This window comes from Hippocampus guttulatus, chromosome 12 (assembly GCF_054856545.1).
Source record: "Hippocampus guttulatus isolate MCC_2025c chromosome 12, RoL_Hgut_1.0, whole genome shotgun sequence".
In the NCBI taxonomy this organism is placed as follows: domain Eukaryota; kingdom Metazoa; phylum Chordata; class Actinopteri; order Syngnathiformes; family Syngnathidae; genus Hippocampus; species Hippocampus guttulatus.
Genome location: NC_141272.1, coordinates 21154466 through 21177126, shown reverse-complemented (window position 1 = coordinate 21177126; position 22661 = coordinate 21154466). Strand labels below are relative to the sequence as shown.

Below are 22661 nucleotides of genomic sequence, written 5' to 3'. Positions count from 1 at the left end.
GTGAACATGTTCTCAGTGTCCACCTTGCGTTTTGCCATTTTTGATGGGTATCTGAAAGCAAACGTCACTGTTATGTGAACGACTGCTGCACTAATATTGAAATAAAGCGGCCACTGCTCGGCGCATCACAGTTGCATTGTGGGAAATGTAGTATTGGTGTGTGGAAAAGATCTGCGGGCTTCCAGCTTGCTGCGGTCTGCGGGCCGGTTCTAATAATAAATCAATATCATCCCAGGGGCCACTGAAAACATTCTCGCGGGCCAGCACTTGACATATGCGTTGTAGAGGATAATTTTACTTTATACATTTCTCTTTTTAACAACTTTTTTATATCATCAATATTTGATTTATTATGTGTGCAGTAGCAAACTGTGTTCTTTAATGCAGAAACATTTTCAGTCCACATCAATTTCAAACAAATAGAAATGTAAACAAAATCTACCATTTAAATAATGTAATCAATCCAAATCAAATGTGTTCATCTGCATTTATTTGTTAACAAATGGCTGTCTGTCAGTCTTTTTCAAAACAAAAGGCCATCTGAACAGACTAGCGAACAAATTTTAGTCAGACCAACAGTTTACCAAAAAATTTGCTCTTCCATTTCAATGAACTTCATGATGCGTTCCCACCCTTTTTTGACTGAACATCTACTTTTCAAACAACCAACCTCCCTTGAGCAACCCCTTAACACACCCACACATATTTCACTTAATTGGCCAAATCATTATTTATTCATAACAAATAATGATGTAATGCATCTTTGTCCACCTATCTATATCAGCGACTTATAGAGGCAGACAGAAAAAATTAATGATCTTCAATGAGATGGCAGAAAGTATATCATTGACATGTCTATCCACTTTTTGTGTGCGTTTGCGGTGAGATTTTTTTTTTATTTTAAATGTGTACCTTGACTCAGAAAAGGTTGATAATCACTGAGTAGATAGATAGATAGATAGATAGATAGATAGATAGATAGATGGAAACATAAATGTCAGAATCAGAATCATCTTTATTGGCCAAGTATGTAGAACACACAAGGAATTTGTCTCCGGTATAACACGCTGCATTAGTATCATCGTAAACAACAAAATCATTGAACCATTTTAGAGTAACCAGTAGCAGTATTTGTAGTACAAGAAGAGTGACTACGTCAGTGACTGTTTAAGGAGTTAATGGCTAGAGGGAAGAAGCTGTTTAAGTGTCTACTGGATTTGGTGCGCATGGATCTGTAACGTCTGCCTGAGGGGAGTAGCTGGAAAAGGTGGTGGGCAGAGTGCGGGGGATCCAGGAGGAATTTCCGTGCCCTTGTCTTGATTCTTGCAGTGTGCAAGTCCTCAAGAATGGTGCCAGTAATTTTTTCCGCCGTCCTAACTGTCCGTTGAAGTCGGATTTTGTCCTTTTTTGTGGCGGCCCCAAACCAAACCGTGATGGAAGAACACAGGATTGATTCGATGACTGCCGTGTAGAACTGTCGTAGCACCTCCTGTGGCAGGGCATGCTTCCTCAGCAGCCTCAGGAAGTACATCCTCTGCCGGGCCTTTTTCAGGATGGAGATGGTGTTGACTTCCCACTTCATGTCCTGGGAGACTGTGATTCCCAGGAACTTGAAGGTCTCGACGGTTGACACAGGGCAGTTGGATAGTGTGAGGGGCAACTGTGGAGAAGAATGTTTCCTGAAGTCCACGATCATCTCTACAGTCTTGAGCGTGTTCAGCCCAAGGTTGTGTCGGCTGCACCAGAGCTCCAGCTGCTCCACTTGTTGGCGGTACGCAGACTCGTCGCCGTCTTTGATGAGACCGATGACCGTGGTGTCGTCTGCGAACTTTATGAGTTTGACAGCTGGATCTGTTGAGGTGCAATCGTTTGTGTAGAGAGAGAAGAGCAGTGGAGAGAGGACACATCCCTGTGGGGCTCCAGTGCTGGTGGTGCGTATTGATGATGTTGTTGCTCCCAGTCTCACCTGTTGTGTCCGTCCCGTCAGGAAGCTGAGGATCCACTGGCAGATCGTAGGGGACACACCGAGGTGGAGAAGTTTGGGGGTGAGGAGTTCCGGGATGATGGTGTTGAACGCAGAGCTGAAATCCACAAGCAGAATCCTTGCGTAGGTCCCTGTACTGTCGAGGTGCTCGAGGATGTAGTGCAGACCTATGTTGACTGCGTCTTCCACAGACCTGTTTGCCCGGTAGGCAAACTGGAGAGGGTCCAGCAGGGGTCCGGTGACGTTCTTTAGGTGGTTCAGCACAAGGCGTTCAAAGGACTTCATGACCACAGACGTCAGGGCGACAGGCCTATAGTCGTTCAGTTCCGATATTGCCGATTTCTTGGGAACTGGGATGATGGTAGACTGTTTGAAGCAGGATGGGACCTCACACAGCTCCAGGGATCTGTTGAAGATTTGTGTGAAGACCGGAGCCAGCTGGTCAGCGCAGACTTTCAGGCAGGAGGGGGACACTTTGTCGGGCCCCGCAGCTTTCTTGATCTTCTGCTGCTTGAAGAGCCGTCTCACGTCCTGTTCGTGGATCTGTAGTGGAGAAAAAGAGGGTGGGGGGGGGTAGGTAGAGTGGTTTCTGGTAGAGGTGGGTGTGTGTGGGAAATGGGGGTGTCCTTTTCAAATCGGCAGAAAGCATGTTTAGTTCATTAGCAAGACCCTTATTGTTCACTGTTTGGGGGGGTGGCATTCTATAGTTAGTGATTGCTTTCAGGCCATTCCATACAGATGCAGAGTCGTTAGCAGAGAACTGTTTTTTCAGCCTCTCTGCATAGCTTCTCTTAGCGATGTTAATTTCCTTTGTCAATTGGTTTCGGGCGTGTTTGTACAGTGCCCGATCTCCACTTCTAAATGCGGCCTCTTTCTCTTTCCTGAGTTGCCTGAGTTTGGGAGTAAACCATGGCTTGTTATTGTTGAAGGAGCGGAAGGACTTCGTTGGTACACACATGTCCTCACAGAAACTGATGTATGATGTTACAGTGTCTGTGTATTCATCCAGTGTGCCCGTTGAAGTTTCAAAGACGCCCCAATCAGTGCAGTCTAAGCATTCTTGTAGAGCTAGCTTTGCTTCATCTGTCCATTTTTTCACAGTCTTAACAACCGGTTTAACACATTTGAGTTTCTGTCTGTACGTAGGTATTAAGTGGATTAAATTGTGGTCAGAAAGACCCAATGCTGCACGGGCGACCGATCGGTATGAATTTTTGATTGTTGTATAGCAGTGGTCTAGAATGTTGCCTTCTCTGGTGAAACAGTCGATGTGCTGCTTATATCTGGGAAGTTCACGGTTAAGATGTGCTCTATTAAAATCGCCCAAAATGATCAGGGGTGACTCTGGGTATTTTAGTTCGAGTTTGTTTACTTGTTCGGCTAGCGTTTGTATCGTGTTAGCGTTAGCTTGTGGCGCAATGTAAACACCGACTAGTAAAAAGGAGGTGAACTCACGTGGCGAGGAGAATGGCTTGCAGTTTAAAGACAGCGACTCTAGGTCCGGGCTGCAGTGTCATGGGAGGACAAGCCCCTACACGGGATGTACCACCGCACCATAACTGAAGTGGCCGATCTCAAGAAGTCCTATCAGTGGCTAGAGAGGGCTGACCTAAAGGACAGCACAGAGGCACTCATCCTGGCTGCTCATGAGCAGGCCCCGAGCACCAGAGCCATTGAGGCCCAGATATACCACACCAGACAAGACCCAAGGTGTAGGTTGTGCAAAGAGGCACCTGAGACGATCCAACACATAACTGCAGGGTGTAAGATGCTGGCAGGGAAAGCCTACATGGAACGCCATAACCAGGTGGCTGGCATAGTCTACCGAAACATCTGTGCGGAGTATGGACTGGAAACCCCAAGGTCAAAATGGGAAACACCTCCGAAGGTGGTGGAGAATGACAGAGCGAAGATCCTGTGGGACTTCCAGATCCAGACTGACAAGATGGTAATGGCGAACCAACCAGATATCGTGATCATAGATAAAGGGCAGAGGAAAGCCGTTGTAGTGGATGTAGCGGTCCCAAGTGATGGAAACATCAGAAAGAAGGAACACGAGAAACTCGAGAAATACCAAGGGCTCAGAGAGGAGCTGGAGAGAGCCTGGAAGGTAAAGGTGACAGTCGTGCCTGTGGTGGTCGGAGCACTCGGGGCATTGACCCCCAAACTAGATGAGAGGTTGCAACAGATCCCGGGAACAAAATCGGACATCTCAGTCCAGAAATGTGCAGTGCTGGGAACAGCAAGGATACTGCGCAGAACCCTCAAGTTTCCCGGCCTCTGGTAGAGGACCCGAGCTGAATGAGGGACGGACACCACCCGAGGGGGGGTGAGACGAGGATTTTTTTATACAGTATATATATTAGAGCTGTCAAACGATTAAAATATTTAATCTAATTAAAAATGCAACTGTTATAATTAACTTAAATGAACAAAAAAATTAATCGTGATCACTCGAACATTTTTTATCGCTTATGAATTTTCTTTTATAGTTTTTTGTCCTATTTTCCCCCATTTTAACGCTCTCATCAACATGGAATCATGAATCAGTTTTCTATGTGCAAAATGCAAATATTTACTGAAATAATTTTGATTTTCAATTTTACATGAACATTTTTCATTTGGAGCAGTTATTCACACAATCTCTCACACAATATTACTGTCCATCAACAATAGTGAAAAAAATATTTTGTCACACAACAACTGCTTTAACAGCTCTTTTTATGGAATCAAAACAGAACAATATAACATTATAAAGTGCACATCTAAGGTAAACTAGAACTCAGCCTATAGTGGATTTAAGCCATGGTTGCATACTTCGTTTTTGTCAAGTTTTCTTTGAACACAGCAGTCAGGCTATGTTGATTGTGTTGGTCCTTCTTGCGCGGAAGTCTCCCTGCGGTAGTGATGGGTCCAGCGACACCGATGCGTTGACGCATGCGCCGGGCTCACAGAGCAAACCACGTGTCGGTGCATGTGCTGCTTCATTACGTCACGTGATTGACACGTGAAATGCACCGCCGCAGTTTAGACTGCATCGGCTGCGTCAACACAGTCCAGGCTGCTTGGCACAGTCCAGGCTGCGGCACTTAGTCCAGGGGGCGTCGACTCAGTGCAGGGGGCGTTGACGCAGCCAAAGCCCGCACAGTGTTTCTATGGAAATGCGTCTGGCGACACGATGCCGACTGCCGAAACAAGTCAGACCTCACCCTCGCTCGAATAAAAATATATGTTTGGGCAATACGGAAAACACACTGGTGATCAGAAAAAACCTGTCCGTCTGACTTCGAGCGTCATGTCGGCTGTCATATAATAGGCTATTATTATATTAGAAGTGCTTTATGAACGTTTGTACTGTACTTCATACTCCAGTTGATTGAGAGGTCCCGCCTATAAGGGGGAGTTCCAGAAAGTGACTGCGAGTGAGTACGCCACATGTTTGATGACTGCCACGTTGTTATTAAAAGTCACATAAAACGTAAACCTTGTCTGCTGACCATCATTACATCGGCTAGGCTAGCTTAGCTGTTGTCGTAGTTCAAAGCTTAATATGTGTCGTGGGTTGGGTCGGCGCCGCGGGTACGTGCTCGCGCTCACGCGCGCACAGCAGAGAGCAGCAGACTATCGACTGCTGAGACGCGCTTCACTCGAGTGACGTTGCTATAGTACGTGCATGTTATGGAGCAGCTTCCGGACAAACACAAATTGTCCGCCGTGTAGAGCCATTTTGATCTCCTTTTGGAGAATAAGGTATTTATTAAAATCTCCTTGTCTCACCAAGTGCCTCTCGGATTTTTGACATGTCTTATTCCATTGCGTGTGTGTGTTCTCCACAACAGGGGAAATAGCATGCATTTGCCTTTCTGCTTGGCTCTCGACGAAGGCGGACGCTTTTTGCTCAGCTCCTGCCCTCACCCCCACCCTCTCCTTGCTCGCCACGTAGTCTTTGTGCTGTCTTTGTCTAACTTTTCCTAGCCTCCTACCGTATTTTCATCCGAAGAACTAACCATGGAATTAGTTGGCTGGTCTCTCGATGCAATCGACAAAATTTTTTCGACGAAAAGAGCAGGCAGTGGGGAGCCTGCTTGCCCCCCGGGGACATTTGCTGCTGGATACGCCCTTGATCCATGGAGAAAGTGGAGAACGGTGTGCCTGGCAATACTGTCCGTGGAGGATGTGGAAGACATCGACATTATCGGCCTTTTGATAACAGGTATGCTGCTGTTTGGTGTTGGCAGATTTCTGTTCTATCGCAAAATTCAACCGACGGGAGCGGCTTTATTGGAAGTGAAGAAGCTGCCAGTCATTCTGGATGGTTTGGTGCGAATGTCCAACACTCAGACTCAAGCGGTGACTGAGCTCAACCGCAATATTGATGTGGTTTTGGAGCGACTCCGCACGATCGACAACAACATGGAGAAGTTGGAATCCGCGCTGCGGAAAGAGATTGCGAATTTGGCTGATCGGCGCCAGTGAAGAGATACAGACCACGGATTCAAGGCTGTCTGAAATTGTTGGCGGCCGTCCCCCCAAAACGAACAACGCTATCTGGCCCTTTCCCCTGGATGGAAGTACGCATGGAATCTAGGGCCCCCACCATCACCCCCCTCCTTCTCGGCCATGGACTGATAAGCTGGGACTGTCTTCATGAGCAGACCTTGACGAAGCAGCTATGACCTGTACACGCATACACATACACAACTGGACAACCACACGCGCATACACATCCTTAATATCACCATCTTCATCGCTCCGATTCTTTTTCCCCCGTGACGTGGTTCGACCTGCAGAGCGCACGTGTCCGTGCAGCTGGCCAGGTCTGCCGCGTCGCGGTCACCCCCCTCTTCCCTCCCCCCTTCCCATTCATCCTCCCCCTTATTACATGTTATGTCTTGTGACTTGTTGTAACTGTCATATGCTTATTTATGTGCTAGGGTCTTTTTTTATCCTGGACTTAAGTTATCCTCGGAAGAGGATAGTTCAAGCGTGTTTTTTTTTTCCCTCTCCCTACCCAGCGTTTTCCTTTCTGAATTCTGACTGTAATTTCCCCATTGCGGGACAAATAAAGGGATATCTTATCTTAAACGCAACAGACTGAAATTTAAAACACTGGAGCATCTTATTTTTCTAAATCAAAATTTGTGAAGACAAAGCCCACAAGCATCCTCATTCACATGATTTTCACATTATTGAAACACATTGAATGATACAATATGAATGCATGGATGTGAATGATATTGTCAAGGGTCAATGTCATCTTTATTGTCAAATATGCTTTATGTATGACATGCAGCATAAATGCAGAAATTTCTTCCTCTCAATCCTCAGTGCATATATGCATGCAAACATGCTGTGCATTAAACACACACAGCTAAGAAAGCTACACTGTATAAAAAACATGTAATCTGAACAGTATAGACAACATAAACAATGGCACTTGTGGCTATTGTGGGTAAAGTGAGGGAGTGCATTGTATAACAATTCATCATCAAATCAGTCTGTTCAGTCTGTCAAGTGGGTTGGCTGCAGGGATTTTGAAGGTCCAGCAGATGGCAATGGTCAGCGACACAGTATCAGCACAGTATCAACACAGTGTGTCATTGTGTCGACACGCCTCATGAGGCCTCATGGACCCATCACTACTCTACGGTTTTGTGTAGACATAATTTCGGATGACTACACTTGGTTCGATGACAACAATGGAGACGTTTTATTTTCAGTGTGGTCGCTACCACTGCACCGCTAAACTCTCGACGTGCATCAGCGCACAGTCGCTGTCAGACGAACACAGAGAAGCTCCACCCGCTTTCTTTATATGGACACAGAACACTGTAACCTTCCACACAAAATAGTTCCAAACAAGTAACAATCACGTCAGTGGCATACATCGAACTCAACGTAATCCCTGCTCTTTATTCACCAGAGACTCATCTACCTAGTCTCTTATTTCTCTCCCGAAATCGTGTCTTCTCCTGCTTGGTGTACCTAAGCCTTCTCCGCTACGTACAATCTCTGTACACCGCTTGGAATGGAGGGTCTCGCTGGCAATCCGTAGTGGAGTCGTTAGATGCAATGAGAATGATTTCATCTTGAGTCGAGCTGTGGACAATGTTGACAGTCTTGCATGCAGTCGCCATACATTTCGCTATGGCTTCAGCAAATTTGTTCTTCGTCATGTCATCCATTTTCTTCGCTTTGAAATGATCCACAGCTGTCTGTCTGAGACGAGGGGGCGGAGTACTCGCGTCAGCTGTTTGCTTGGCCATTAAGTGGTATTTCAGACTCGACGTGCAATGATGATAGCTCAGTTTACGACTGCAAAACATACAGGTAACTTTGGTCTTGTCAGTGGAACAATCTGGCAACCTTTTAAAAGTAAACTTTCCATTCATAAACTCTTTAAGTATCCGTTTTCGGTGTCTCGCGCTGCCGTGGCTGGCAAAACAAACGTGCGTGGACATGCCAAGAACTAAGCGGAGGTTCAGAGGGGATTGAGCCTTTTCTGTTGCTGGTCCCTCTCTTTCGAATGACCTCCCACTGAACATTCGGCAAGCCCTCTCGCTGCCCATCTTTAAAACTCGTCTCAAAACTAATTTGTATTCTTTGGCATTTGACTCTACATGACTCAAACTTGATCTTATTTTTACTGTTTTGTGCTTTCTACTGTCTTCATTATTTTGTTTTTTAAATGATTGTTGTATATATGATATTTGCTCTATGTACAGCACTTTGTATACAGTGGTGGTTGTTTTAAATTGCTCTATAAATACAATTGAGTTGAGTCTGTGTGTGCCCTGCGATTGGCTGGCAACCGGTTCTGGCAACTCGTCCAGGGTGTCCCTGCCTACTCCCCGAAGACGGCTGGGATAGGCTCCAACACACCCGCAACCAATGTGAAGCTAAAGTGGATCAGAAAATGGATGGAAGGATAAATATATTGGTGGGAACTGGGGACTGGTTGTAATTTTCAATGAACAAAAGGGGCAGGAGTCCACGAGTTGCTTCACGTTCAAAGTAACTTGCTCTTAATAGGTATTGTAACTGGTATTGTAACTGTCATCAACGTCCGACATAAAACATTCACAACACCTAGTGGCAAAAAATTTACCTCATCACAAATCGATCAATGACTCAATATTTTATAGCCCTTTTAACTGTATTGTAATTTAGCTTATTTAATTTAGCGCTAGCTTTTGCCTGGCTTGAATTTTTTTTAAAAAATCTATTTTCGTCATTTTAACATTATAATTATAATTATATATATTTTCCTTTTTTTGCATGCTTCACACCACACCATCAAGACGTATTGTGATTGACAGGCGATCAGACAAATTCTCATTTCCTCCTGCCATACTAGCCACTCAGCGTGACTGACCTGCCCCAGGCTATTCTATTTACAATATCGGCTGTCTTTGGCTGGTCTTCTGGACAGCTGTTTTTCCCCCTTCCTTCATGGGCCCCAAATGCTGCCTGGCCCCGAATGCAACGCGCTGGTTGGACCGGGGTAAAATTTCCGCCACTGCTAAGAGACTTACGAAAGCTGTAATTAAAAGTATTTATTTTGATGTCAATAAATCTTCACATCATTGACTTATCGCTTTGATGTGTGCATTTTTCAAAATTGACATTGTTCTATCGTATACATTGGTCGCATAATACATATTTACTCCAACTTCCCTTTATTTTACTTACTCACAGAAGCAGCCTTTCACACATTCCCACAAAGTTCAGCCGCACCATAATTATGACAGTACATAAAGGAAAGAAACTGCTGGGATAGTGCCAAACAGAAAAGCTGCTCACACCAATGAAGATCATTATGAATGAAAATTAGTACTGGCGGGATCTCGTGAAAAATGGATGGATGAACCAGCCCAGAAGATTAGACGGATTTGAATTGTTCCTTCTGACACATCAACGGACAAACTAATGGCTGTTAAAAAAAATGCAGTCATTTATTTACATTCAAGCTTTAGCCCCGTTGTGAGGGACGTCATATGTGCTTTCATTGTGGGATTGCAATTTGAGCAACCTAGCGCACTCTCACTTGTTATTGGAGAGTGGAGACCTCAATAATGTACATCCTACTCATTTACGAACAACGTCAATCAACACGTTGCACTGTGCAATGAGCAAGAACAAAAATCTGGACCTTCTATATGCTAAATATCAATGGAGCTTTTATATATTTACTTATATATGAAGGGAGCTTTTGTATATTTACTGACATAAATATATATATCAGTGGCGGATGCTGGTCTATCAGGGAGAGGAAGCTCAATTTCGGCCTACATGATAAAATATGTCCGTTTATTTATATGTGAATTCTACTCTCCCGTCCTTTTCAAGAAAATGATCTGTGACCCTGTGGTGATATAGGTCAGTCTGCGAACACAAGCAACTACAATAAAACCTACCAGAAATAAAATATTAATTTGTCACTAGTAACTTTCAACAAAGAGGGTGTCGCTAAAATGATTAGAAGAAGTCTCAAGTTCAACTCAGAACAGAATGAGAATTGAAAAATGCTCCCACGGCTGCCGACACTAAAAGATCGGTGATTGGCTCATTTCGCTGTCAATCAAAAATAGATTCAGCCTCAGACAGATCATCCAATCATCATGCAGAAAAGCTCAGCATCCAGGCGGGCCGATACACGCCCACTGTCCATAGACGCCCAGAGACGCTGAGCGTCCGACAGGTGGGACAAAACCAGCATTTATCCAATGACTCGTTTCGTTTCAATGCATTGGGACAACCTCAGAACTCTCGAGACACCCAGCGTCCGCGCGACAGACGCACAGCGTCCACACAGTTTAAAGCACAGTGAAGCTGCGGGAATGAATGAGAAGAAAGTCGCGTCATAACCAGTAATAAGAAGCTGATTCGGAACAAAAGTTGAGCGCGTTGTAGCGCATATTTAGTCAATGACATGTCCACACAATTGTATGTACACACATATATTTGATCACTTACTTTTTGACATTTTAGGGGAAGCTGAGCTTCCCTTGCAGTCTAAGAGCAATCGCCTCTGATATATATATATATATATATATATATAAGCGGCTGGATAGCTCAGTTGGTAAGGCATCGCTTTGGCGTACGGGAGACGGTGATTCGAATCCCGCTTGGGGCAAAAAATGAGCACATAACACCATCCAGTGTGGGTCCTTGGGCAAGATCCCTCTAATGCCTACCTCATACAATGATGAGAGACAATAAAATGAATGACATGCCGGCTCAGACGTCGCCCGGCCAAACAAGGTCTGCGTCAGGTGCTGGGGAACCAGAGCACCTTGATGAAAAATGGGCTACTGGAACAAAGCGGAGATGGGCGAGATGCGATAACATGGCTCTGTTGGAATGCTAGTACTCAAGCAACCCTAGTCAGAGGGGTTACATGCAGAGAATGTGGGCTAAATGGTTACTTCGAAACCCACAGTGACGGTTGACCACGAAACAACTAGTAGCTCAGTGTTCCAACATCCACAAACGGCAACTGCTGTCACAACTTGAGATTGATGAGGTACAACGCAGGTTCCATGGTGAAGGGCCCCAGGCTGCCAGATCAGAGGAGGAGGTCATACCAGAGTTTGGGAGGCAAGCCCCAATGAATGCAGATGATGAGATTGGTAGGCCAGCCCCAATGAATGAAATGCTGAGCGAGGCAGCAACTGACCTTTCATTCATGGGGAGAATGAAAGCTGGGCAACCTAGAAACCGATTACAACGGCTATGTGAAGTACCACCTGATAGTCTCATGGAAAGTGTGAATGCAGCACTGAGGGCGATCCCTACCGTAACGATCACGGAAACCAATGAGCTGATATACGCTTCAGCATCAGTGATCCTAGAGATGCTTGGCTATAAGAGCAACCATGGAATGGACCATGAGATGGAAAAGACGGTTGGAGGCTAAGATCAAGGCGGCTCGGAAAGATGTGAGTCAATTGACGGAGGCCCAGAGAGGTGTGATGAAAAGGCCGATACCCGAGAGGTACATCCAGATGACCATACCTGAAGCACTCGAAACTGCCAAACAAAGGCTCCAAGCCTTGTCCAGCCGCCTAAAGCGGTACACGAAAGAGAATGAGGCCAGATGAGATGGAAAAGACGGTTGGAGGCTAAGATCAAGGCTAAGGTAACGGGTGCTATTTCTGTATTTGACCCATACACAAAACGCACTGTATTATTGGGCGCAGCCAAGCATGGTAAAATATACGCCATCTTAAACCTACGGCATGCATGCACGCTAAAACATACCAGGTATGTTAGCTTAAAGCATACGGTATCAGCTAAGACATACGGACAAACGCTAAAAACACATTTTTAAAAAGGCAACGGTTGTACTTTATTTAGCCATTTTACAATGTACTCATGCGACTGGTACCTGCTAGGGGCGTGCCTTGAGCGTCCTCTTACATGCCTACCCTTCACTCATTGGCGACTGGTACCTGCTAGGGGCGTGCCTTTAGAGTCCTCTTACACGCCCATCCTTCACTCATTGGTGACTGGTACCTGCTAGTGACGTGCCTTTAGCGTCCTCTTACATGCCCACTCTTCACTCATTGGCGGACCTCCGCATGCCTTTCGTCACTTACGTCCGCCTTTTCTCTGTATAAAAAGCGTGTCGGCCAGAAGTGCTCTCAGTCAGGCTTTGGAACCCGGTGCATACACTAGACGCTCCACGTTATAAGGCGTCCTGTCCATTTTGGAGAAAATTTAAGACTTTTAATTGCGCCTTATCGTCGTGAAAATACGGTACCTGTATATCAGTGGCGATTGGTCTCGAACTGCAAGGGAAGCTCAGCTTCCCCTGAAATGTCAAAGAATAAGTGATCAAATATATGAATGTAAATTTCATTGCGTGTACCTGTCATTGACTAAATATGCACTACAACGTGCTCAACTTTTGTTCCGAATCAGCTTCTTCTTACTGGTTACGACGCGACTCCCTTCTCATTCATTCCCGCAGCTTCGCTGTGCTTTAAACGGTGGACGCTGAGCGTCCGCTGAGCGTCCGCTGAGCGTCCGCAGAGCGTCTACTGCCCGGACGCCGAGCGTCTCGAGAGTTCAGGGTACGTTGTCCCAATGCGTTGAACGGAGACGAGTCATTGGATACAAGCTGGTTTTTGTCCCGCCCATGGACGCTCGGCGTCTCTGGGACTGGATGGAAGTGGGAGGGTACCGGACGCCAGGCTTTTCTGCATCAGATTGGATGATCTGTCTGAGCCTGTGTGCCAGTTTGATTGACATCGAAATGAGCCAATCACCGACCTTTTAGTGTAGGCATCCGTGTGAGCAATTTTTCAATTCGCATTCTGTTCTGAGTTGAGCTGGAGACTTCTCCTAATCATCTTAGCGACACTCTTTGTTGTAAACAACTAGCGACAACTTAATCTTTTATTTCTGGTAGGTTTTATTGTAGTTCCTGTAGTTGTAGGACACTCATTAAGTCCCTGGAAAAGACTCCTTGTAGGTATGACAGGGTCACAGATCATTGTCTTGAAAAGGAACAGAGAGTAGAATTCACATATAAATAAACAGACACATTTTTGCCTCACTCAAATTATCCTCAAAATGAGGGTAGTTCGAGCGTGTTTTTTTTTTCTCCCCCTCTGCCTCCCTTGTGGTTTCTTTCTGACTTTCGGGTTGAGTGAACGCTGGCGCGTTTTGGCTGCCGCTGCTCAACCCGTATTGTTTTGTGTTTTTTGTTATTGTAAAGTGTCCTTGGGTGTCTTGAAAGGCGCTTATAAATAAAATGTATTATTATTTTTATTATTTTATGATGTTGGCCAAAATTGAGCTTCCCTTCTTTGACAGACCAGCATCCGCCACTGCTGTATATATACCTGTGTATATATATACAGTATATATCTGTATATATATCAATTAGAAACCAATATTACTTTATTTTTTTCCACTCATGAATCAATTAATTTTTGAATTATTTATTTTGATGTTATTAATATTGTTATTTTGCTTACTGTGGTTTATGGTTTATGTCTGATGTTAGATACACTGCACAAAACTTTGTTACAGATTATAGGTCATCAAATTTGAGTTAGAGAACCATGGACTGATCCGCAGCAGGGCAATTTGATAATAACCTGAGCCGAAATGCAGGGCTGAAATAAGACCTTGATTGAATACGAGGGCTTGGATAAAATGTATCCATGTCTAGGAGAAGCTCAGGAAAAATTAAATCATCAAGTTTGCAAGGGTTGGTTGCACAGAGGCTGATGCAAGGTAAATCTGGATTCAAACTGTTCAGTAATGAATGACGAGAACTGTTGTGTCCAGCTCAATGGGCGCATTTTTTTATCTTACATTTATTACATTGGAAAACTGGCATTATACTTCTACGACCATTTCTTTTTTAGCAGCATAATTGAATTAGATGAGATAGAACCTTATTGTCATCTGTGCTGTATGTGTGACATACAGCACAGATGACATTTCTTCCCTCTCAAGACAACATAAAACAAGAGGCGCTGCTGTGGGTGTCCGCGCCGCCATTCAAAGAAAGTTAAAATTGCAGATTCCTAAAGCAGCGGCAATAGGAAAAAAGGCAGTGCAGAGAGCATATGGCATAATGTCCTATTCATGAACACTCTAAATTCAAACTCTGATCAGTGCTATCATACTGGAGCATGTGTTACTGATCTAGACTGAGGTTGAAATGGCAGAAGAGGGGAGAATAAGCTTCTTCAAAAATGCAAAGACTAATTTAGAGGGGGAAGGCAGCCCCAGAGGACATCTCATTGTTTAACCTGTTTAATTTCCCGGCCACTGTTATTGATACAATATTTTAATGGACAAGAAGATGAAAGACATATATACTGTGTATATATATATATATATAAACCTCCATTTTGTGTCAGTGGCTCAAATTATGCGGGGCCCAGGCTTTCTACCTCTCCCCTGGGATGTCACATTCCTCTTGGGCCTTGGAGTTAAAACCCTAACCATGGCCCTGTCGAGTGACACAGAGATTTGTTTGTTTATAAAAACCCACTTCATCCTCCAAAGCAGCTGTCTCAGATCGAGTCACATTTCAAAGGATGCAGTCATTTTAAGGGAACACTAACAACAAGGATATACAATCACCAAAATAAAACCATTTTCAGAAAGCAATCAAATCAAGGTGACGTGGATGGACAATGGAAGTGAGACTGAACGCTGTCTTTGAAGCTCACTTAGAAAGGCTGCAACATTTCTTGTAGTACAGTCACAAGTAGCTTCACACACACACACACACACACGCACGCACGCACGCACGCACGCACCAACATGATACTGACAGAAATTGACTCCTACAGTACTAAGACCACAGGCCAGTCATTTTCAACAATGAATTTTGTGTGCACTGTCTCACACACACACAAACTCTCAGTTCAACTCCACAAACAAAAATATAATAACGTTCTTCTCTTATTATGCATGCTGTTTCGCGCCTTATTGCAGGAACTTCTGGCATTCCTTTTCTTGAACAATCCTCGTCAAATTTGGCTTGTATTCCGTTGTTGCCACTCGAAGCAGGCACTGTCTGCATGCGAGCTGTAGCGGTGTCTTATTACTAGGGTGAGCATGCCACATTGGGAAAACGTTTTTGATCAAAGATCGACTTTTGAAGTGACCAACCTCCCGCGATCGGCCCGATCGCGCACGTACAAGCATATACACGCTCACACATGTGGGCACTCAACCTTGCACACGGGCGCATATGCACGCAAGCGCAGGCCAAGAAGATGAGCGACAGCCGGAACATCACCTAACATGAACGAAATCGAAACACACAGACACCCGAAGCCCCCCCCCCCCCACCCCCATTTCCTCCTCCCAACCCTCGCGGTTGACTTGGGACAAGTCTGCTGGGACCCGGTCGATCGCAATCGACGTATTGGGCACCCCTGCCATAAAATCTGAGGTAATTCGCTGACTAGCTTGGCGCTTAGCACTGTTGTTTGCGCATGAGCAGTGATTCAGTTGTCATCTGACTGGTTCCCCTCTATGCCAATCAAGTAACGGGATTGATGATAGGCTGACATCGTAAATTCTGCTGGACACCACCCAGGCGTTTTCGACTCTTGTCATGTGAAAGCCTGGGAGCTGCAAATGAACCAGCTCTACCAAAGAGCCACAGGTTGGTCATGTAAATGAGTCTAAGTTAGACAGGAGCATTCATTTACTTCATCTAGAACCATATATTAAACAATAACCTTTAATTATTACTAAAAATGACAATTGCTAAGCAAAGTGCATATGTGCATATATTGCCAGAACATTTTTTTCATACTGACCTGAAAAACAGCTTTTGCATCTCAGGTGTACAGTTAATTCAATCCATATCCATACTGTATATACATCCAGATAGCAACAACCAGATAGCAACAATGGATGAGACCTTAAATAGAAAAAAAAATGTCATCCTTGCAGCGAGAACACAAAATGAAAACACAAAATGTGGAGCATGCAGAAGCTTATGGAATGACCTATTTTAAAAGACAAAAAAAGAGTGATGAACAAGGTTCGTGAGGGTCATGTGGAACAGATGCTCAATACCAGACCTTTGAATGGCAGCCGTCTTTTATGTAATTGTCCAGTAGCACTGTTCAGGCTTTTCTGTCCTTTGCTGACACTTTCACTGTTCAGGCTTTCACAGATAAGACAAAGGGTGGTGCCAGGAATGAACGTGCACATGAATTGTAATAGACACTGACTGTGCAATACAGGAGGGAGTAATAGTTTTTATTCAGGTACAGAACCTGTAAAATGACAATTTACTTGTCAACACCTGTATATATGGAGTGTGTCTATATAATATGTAATCAACATATAACCAGAGATGGCATAATGTAAATGTCCTGCCACAGTGTGGCTTTAGCCACAAGCACTTCTTCTCAGGGAGCTTGTTTAGTAATGCACGGAGAAAAAAAATACATTGAAGTGGAAGTCAAATCAAACATTTTCTTTTCAATATGTTCTATGTGCCCTGGAAGTCTAAACACAGTTTTTGAGTGATGTTGTGTTTGTGGAATAATAATTATTGAGATGAATCCATCCCACCCCAAAGATTTCGACTCGTCTTTCAGAACAACTTCTTGGGATGCATCATAGGGCCATATTGCTCCCAACCCTACCTCTCCCCCAAAACATTTTTCGAAAAGCCATTAATGTTTTATTAAAATGTTACCTGTTTCAGATGCATATTCTTGTACTTGAATCCACCAAATGGTGCAACCTGGACACATAGTCAGTGATTACCCGGGGTCATCGGGTGTTTCATCAGACACCCTCACCTGATCAGACCCCGACTTGTGTCCAGCTAGGGCACTACACCGCGTGTCCCCGCTCCTTAGCCAGAACCACCGTGAAGCCTTTTCAGCAGCCTAATTTTTCCCCTGCCATGAAACATGAGCTGTGGAGCACTCAAACGGACTTAGCTGCTAGTTAGTCTGGTTGCGTCTAGTTCGATCCTCCCGGTTCATGACATGTAAAGTCTTGAGATCTGTCTTCATGTCTTTAAAAAGTACACTCCATGTGGTGAGATTTTTTTTTCTTAGCCTTAAGCCATGCTCTCTGAAGGAAATTGGAGAGAGTCAGTCTTTTTTTCCTTCCCCTCCCCTATTTCGTTTCATTTCATATTCAAGATCTCGGGGCACGAAATAGTGAAGCACCAGCCTTCCCGTTCTGTCCCTTTCTGTTGGTCATCATTTTTTGTTTCTGCTTCTCTGGTCGAGTTGTAACTAGCAGGGCAAATTCTTTGTGTTTTACACACTTGGCCAATAAATCTGATTCTGACATTCATAATTCATTTACAAAGATGAAAACAAAAGGACATATTAATAATACTGTATTTTCACGACCATTCGGCGCACCGTGTTGTTGGGCGCAGTCTCAGTAAGGGGTGCTATTTCTGTATTTGACACATACACAAAACGCACTGTATTATTGGGCGCAACCAGGCATGGTAAAACATACGCCAGCTTAAACATACAGCATGCATGCACGCACGCTAAAAACACGTTTTTAAAAAGGCAACGGAAGCAAAACTGAGTTCGGTTGTACTTTATTTAGCCATTTTACAATGTACTCACGTTTTTCTCTTCACCTCTTACATGCTCACCTTTCACTCATTGGCGACTGGTACCTGCTAGGGGTGTGACCCAATGGAAACGGTTACTAAATGTGGCCCGCGACACCCTGCCCTAAACACACAGCCAAAATGATGATGGCGTAGCGTCAGAACTTTGGCTCGTCAAAGACTGGTGAAGATGAGGCATGTGTGACTAATCTAAATATCGACACAACAGTGATTCAAGCAATCTTAAAATATCAAAAAAAATAATGGTTAGCTCTCCAAGGAAATCCATTAGGACAATGGTGCACCATTATGCAACTGTGAAAAAATGGGCTTCTGAGTTCAAGCGATGCAGGGTTGATACAAGTGTCAAGTCATCCATGAACCTCAACCGCTCAACCTCATGAACCTCATCCGGGTCTTTCTGCTTGGCTCTCGATGAAGGCGGACACTTTTTTGCTCTGCTCCTGCCCCCCCCCCCCCCCCCCCCCTTCCCTTGCTCGCCACTCAGTCTATGTGCTGTCCTTGTCTAGACTATCCTAGCCTCCGGCCGTATTTTCATCCTGAAAACAAATCATGGAATTGGTTGGCTGGTCTCTCGATGCCATCGACAAAATTTTCTCGACGAGAAGAGCGGGCAGTGGGGAGCCTACTTGCCCCTCGGGACATTTGCTGCTGGGTACACCCTAGATCCCTGGAGGAAGTGGAGAATGGTGTGCCTGTCAATACTGTCCGTTGAGGAGGTGGAAGACATCTAGAAATTAAAAAAAACGCCAACTTGAGCGACTGTATAAGAAAACCGGTCTCACCATCCATAAGGACATATACACTACCCATATCACTAAATACAAGGACCAAATTGCACAAACCAAATCCAGCTACTACTCCGGCCTCATCCTCTCCAACGAAGGAAATTCAAGAGCTCTCTTCTCCGTCATGAACAAAATCCTCCGGCCACCAAATTCTCTCCCCCTCCACCTGTACTCCACAGCAACCTGCAACTCCATAATGGAGCACTTCAATCACTAAATCCTTAAGATCCATCACCACCCCCATCAAAACCTGCCTGCCCCCCCCCCCCATCTGAACCTTCTTCTCCTTGTCATTTCTTCTCCAGTTTTGTTCCACCCACGACTGCTGAATTATCCAACCTCATACTCAAATCCAAGCCCACCACTTGCCAGCTCGATCCCCTCCCTTCATCCCTTGTTAAGTCCTGCCTTCCTTCCCTGCTTCCTCTCATATCTGCTATTATCCACTCCTCACTCTCTTCTGGTATTGTCCCATCACTCTTCAAAACCTCTGCTATCACCCCCACACTGAAAAAACATGGCTCTGACCCCAACAACTTCGATAACCTCCGCCCCATCTCCAACCTTCCATTTATCTCGAAAATCCGAGAAAAAACTGTTGCTGCTAAACTCCACTCCCACCTGTCCCTTCACTCTCTCTATGAACCCTTTCAGTCCGGTTTCCGCCCCCGCCACAGCACACAGACTGCCCTAATCCGTATTGTAAATGATCTCCTCATAGCATCTCCGATCCTCCGATCCTGGGCAGTCGGCCCCTGACGTCCCACACCCGGCACGAATCCCGTTGGTGTCTCGCAAGGTTCCCCGCCAACATTTCCTTCCCACACCTCCCGCAAGCCACCCTTCTCCCTCCGCGACCCCCCTCCCCATTCGCCCTTCGTCCCCCCCCAGCCCCCCCTCCACGCGCCACGCCCGCTCCCTCCCTTCTCCCTCCTCCCCTCTCCACCTCATTCTCTCTGTCCACTCTTTCACACCCTCTCACGTGTCTGGCATAGTTTGCTTTCGTCACCCACCTTTCACACCCTCTGCACCTTTCTCCTTTCTCCCTTCTCCTCATACGCTCCTCCTGTGCAACTCCTTTCGTGACTTATTTTATTCCCTTTCGACCCAAACCTCCTCCCACACTTCCCACACTCAAACTCTACCTGTTCCTCGTTCCTGCGGTGTATGCGTTTTTCGTGCATGGTTAGACCAGCTCTACTCCTGCACACTTTTCCGCACCCCTCATACCTACATACCAACCCGTCATTCACTCTCCTACCATTCCTTTCCAGTCTTTCCTCGTTCCTTCCCACCTCATATCTGTGACCTTTCTGATTTTCCCATTTATACAGGTGATCCATTCGCTCACTCACTCTCCACTTCCATCCTTCCCTGTCACTCGTCAATCTTTCCACCTCCGTCCAGTCCATTCCTGCATTCCTCATCACTCTCTTCCAGTACAACACCGTCTTCCTTTTGCGCCCCATCTTCTTCCCTCTTCCTTCCAGTTCCTCCCACCATCCCAATACCATAGCTTTTGTTAGTCTTTCATTTCCCATACGCATCACGTCCGATTCTCTGCAACACTCGCCTCTCGATTTTCCACTCAATGGATTTTACTCCCAGCATTTTCCTCACGTCATACATATTCACTCCTCTTTCTTGCATTTGCCTCAGTGGTTCTCCATTCCTATCACTCCACACATACCTATAGCACCTATCCATCCACTTCTGTAGTTTTCCCACATCCTTCTTCAACCACGTTCTTACCTGACAGTCATACAGCAAGCTGCTCTCTACACACGCCTCTACTACTCTCCCTTGCCACCTCTTTGATAGTCGTGTCCCTTTCAGCCACCCTTTCACACTCCCCCATAGCTTTCCTGCCCTTTTGATCCTGTTTTTCCCGTCTGCCTGAGTACCAATCCAGCTTCCTAACACTCTAATCTCCTCCCCCTCTTGCGTTCCAAACTCCAGCACCTCCTCCTTCTCCTCATTGTTCCTCTCTTCCCACTGAGTCATCACACTTTTCACCCTCCTTACACTCTCGTGTATCTCTCCTTTCTTTCCCACTATAGTAGTGTCGTCTGCAAACAAGGCGCTCGATACACTCACTTCTTTTGTTTCCGAGCTCCCTCTCTCCCAGCCATGTTCACCTGCGAATGACCCTCCTGGTATCCACCTCCACACCACCATTTTCTCCTCCCTGTTATCTCGGTTCCTCGCCGCCAGTGCCTGCCTCATCACCACCTGATGGTAGATGTTAAAGACAATCGGTGATGTAGAGCATCCTTCTCGCAGCCCTCTTGCTGGCATCCATCCTCCACTCACTCCCTCCCTTCCCCTCACCTTATACTCTGTCGTCTCATGCAGGTCCATAATGGTATCCAGACATTTGCCTTTCAGCCCATACCGTTCAAGCAACATCCACAACGCTGGTTTACTCACTCTCGGATACGCCTTTTTCAAATCTTACAGTCATGCACATGGCCAGTCGTCATCATTCATATCCTTCACCCCTTCCTGAGTCACTCTCTTCTTACAATCTTCTACATCCTCCTGTATGCGTACCATCATTTGCGTTACATCCGCTGTGGACCTCCCTTTCCTAAAGCCCGCTTGGTTTTCGTCAAGGAGCCTCAGGTGTTCGGCCCACCAACTCAGTCGCTTCGCTAACATTCTTCCTAACACTCTGCTGCACATCCTGTCCCCCTTCTTATGTAACGGTACCATCAGTCCCACTTTTACACTTCCATCCCACTGGTCCGCCCTCTGCTCAAACATCTTCCTCACTATCTTAATCACTCTTTCTATCACTTCCTCACACGCATTCCGTAAATATCCTATTCTCACCCCATCCTCTCCCGGTGCCGACTCTCATATCTCCCTCACAGCCTCCATGATTTCCTCCCTCTCAGGCACCTCATTCATGATCTTGTTTGCTTCGCTCGCTCTACTATCGTCCCTGAGATCTACGGCTCCTCGAACTGCCTCTTCGATCACTCTCGGTTCTTCCTCGTACCTCTCCCTCGACACGCTTTCAAAATGCTCCCTGAACTCATTTGCTGTCACCGTCGTGCTCCGAGCGGCCGGTTTATCCCTCTTTCCTAACTTCCTCAAACATTTGTACATTTCGCCAAGCCTCCCTCTAGAACATGCTTCCTGACAGTCCTCAATCACTCCTTCCCACCAGTCTCTTTCCAGCCTCCTCAGCAACTTCTTCAATTCCTTTCGCGTTTCCTTCACTTCCGCTTTTAGTCTGGTGAGCTCTTCTTCCATCTCCCCCACTCCTCTCCCTCCTCCCCTCACTCTCAACCTTCTCCTCACATTCAGTGTCTCCATTTTCTTATTCCTTCTGTCTACCCTCTCCCATATCCTCTTCTTCATCTCTTCTATCTCCTCCTCTCTCCCTACCGTCCAAGGGTTGGATATTTCTCTTCTCTCCCTTCCACATACCTCCACTGCTGTTTCCACCATTATTTTCGCCAGCTCCGTCCACCCGCTCTCCTTTACCAGTCCTTCCTTGTTCAACTCCTCCAGTTTCTCTCTTGTCCTCTCCTCATATTCTCTTTTCTTCTCCTCCACTTTCAACACCTCCCACTTCGCTTGCACCACTCTCCTCTGGATCCTCTCTTCTGTCCTCCATCTCTTCCACTTCCCATTCACCTTCATACACACCGGCCTATGATCTGACAATTCATACTCACTCATAGTCCACATCCTTTTCACCATGCGGTGTCTCTCATTCCCTTTCACCAGAAATCCATCCAACTCATACCATTTTCCACTCGCCATGTGT

At 45.6% G+C, this 22661-nt stretch overlaps 1 protein-coding gene across 1 annotated transcript; it reads right to left on the bottom strand.

The window, feature by feature from the left end:
- Nucleotides 1-513: 513 nt before the first annotated feature.
- LOC147197794 (uncharacterized) lies at nucleotides 514-22141 on the bottom strand. Its single transcript, XM_086125786.1, has 4 exons — nucleotides 21755-22141; nucleotides 1967-2081; nucleotides 1328-1851; nucleotides 514-549 (listed from the first exon to the last, which is right to left on the bottom strand). Exons 1-4 carry the CDS (start codon nucleotides 22139-22141, stop codon nucleotides 514-516), a joined length of 1062 nt encoding a protein of 353 aa, XP_085981912.1.
- Between the last annotated feature and the right edge of the window lie 520 nt (nucleotides 22142-22661).

Excerpts from the sequence above, each read along its gene's own strand:
- LOC147197794 (XM_086125786.1), bottom strand. The coding sequence starts at position 22,141 with ATGGAAGAAGAGCTCACCAGACTAAAAGCGGAAGTGAAGGAAACGCGA. Across the intron at positions 2,082-21,754 it reads GGGAGGAAATCATGGAGGCT|CTCTGCGTTCAACACCATCA; the intron begins GTGAGGGAGATA and ends TGTGGATTTCAG. Across the intron at positions 1,852-1,966 it reads TGACGGGACGGACACAACAG|ATCCAGCTGTCAAACTCATA; the intron begins GTGAGACTGGGA and ends GCACCTCAACAG.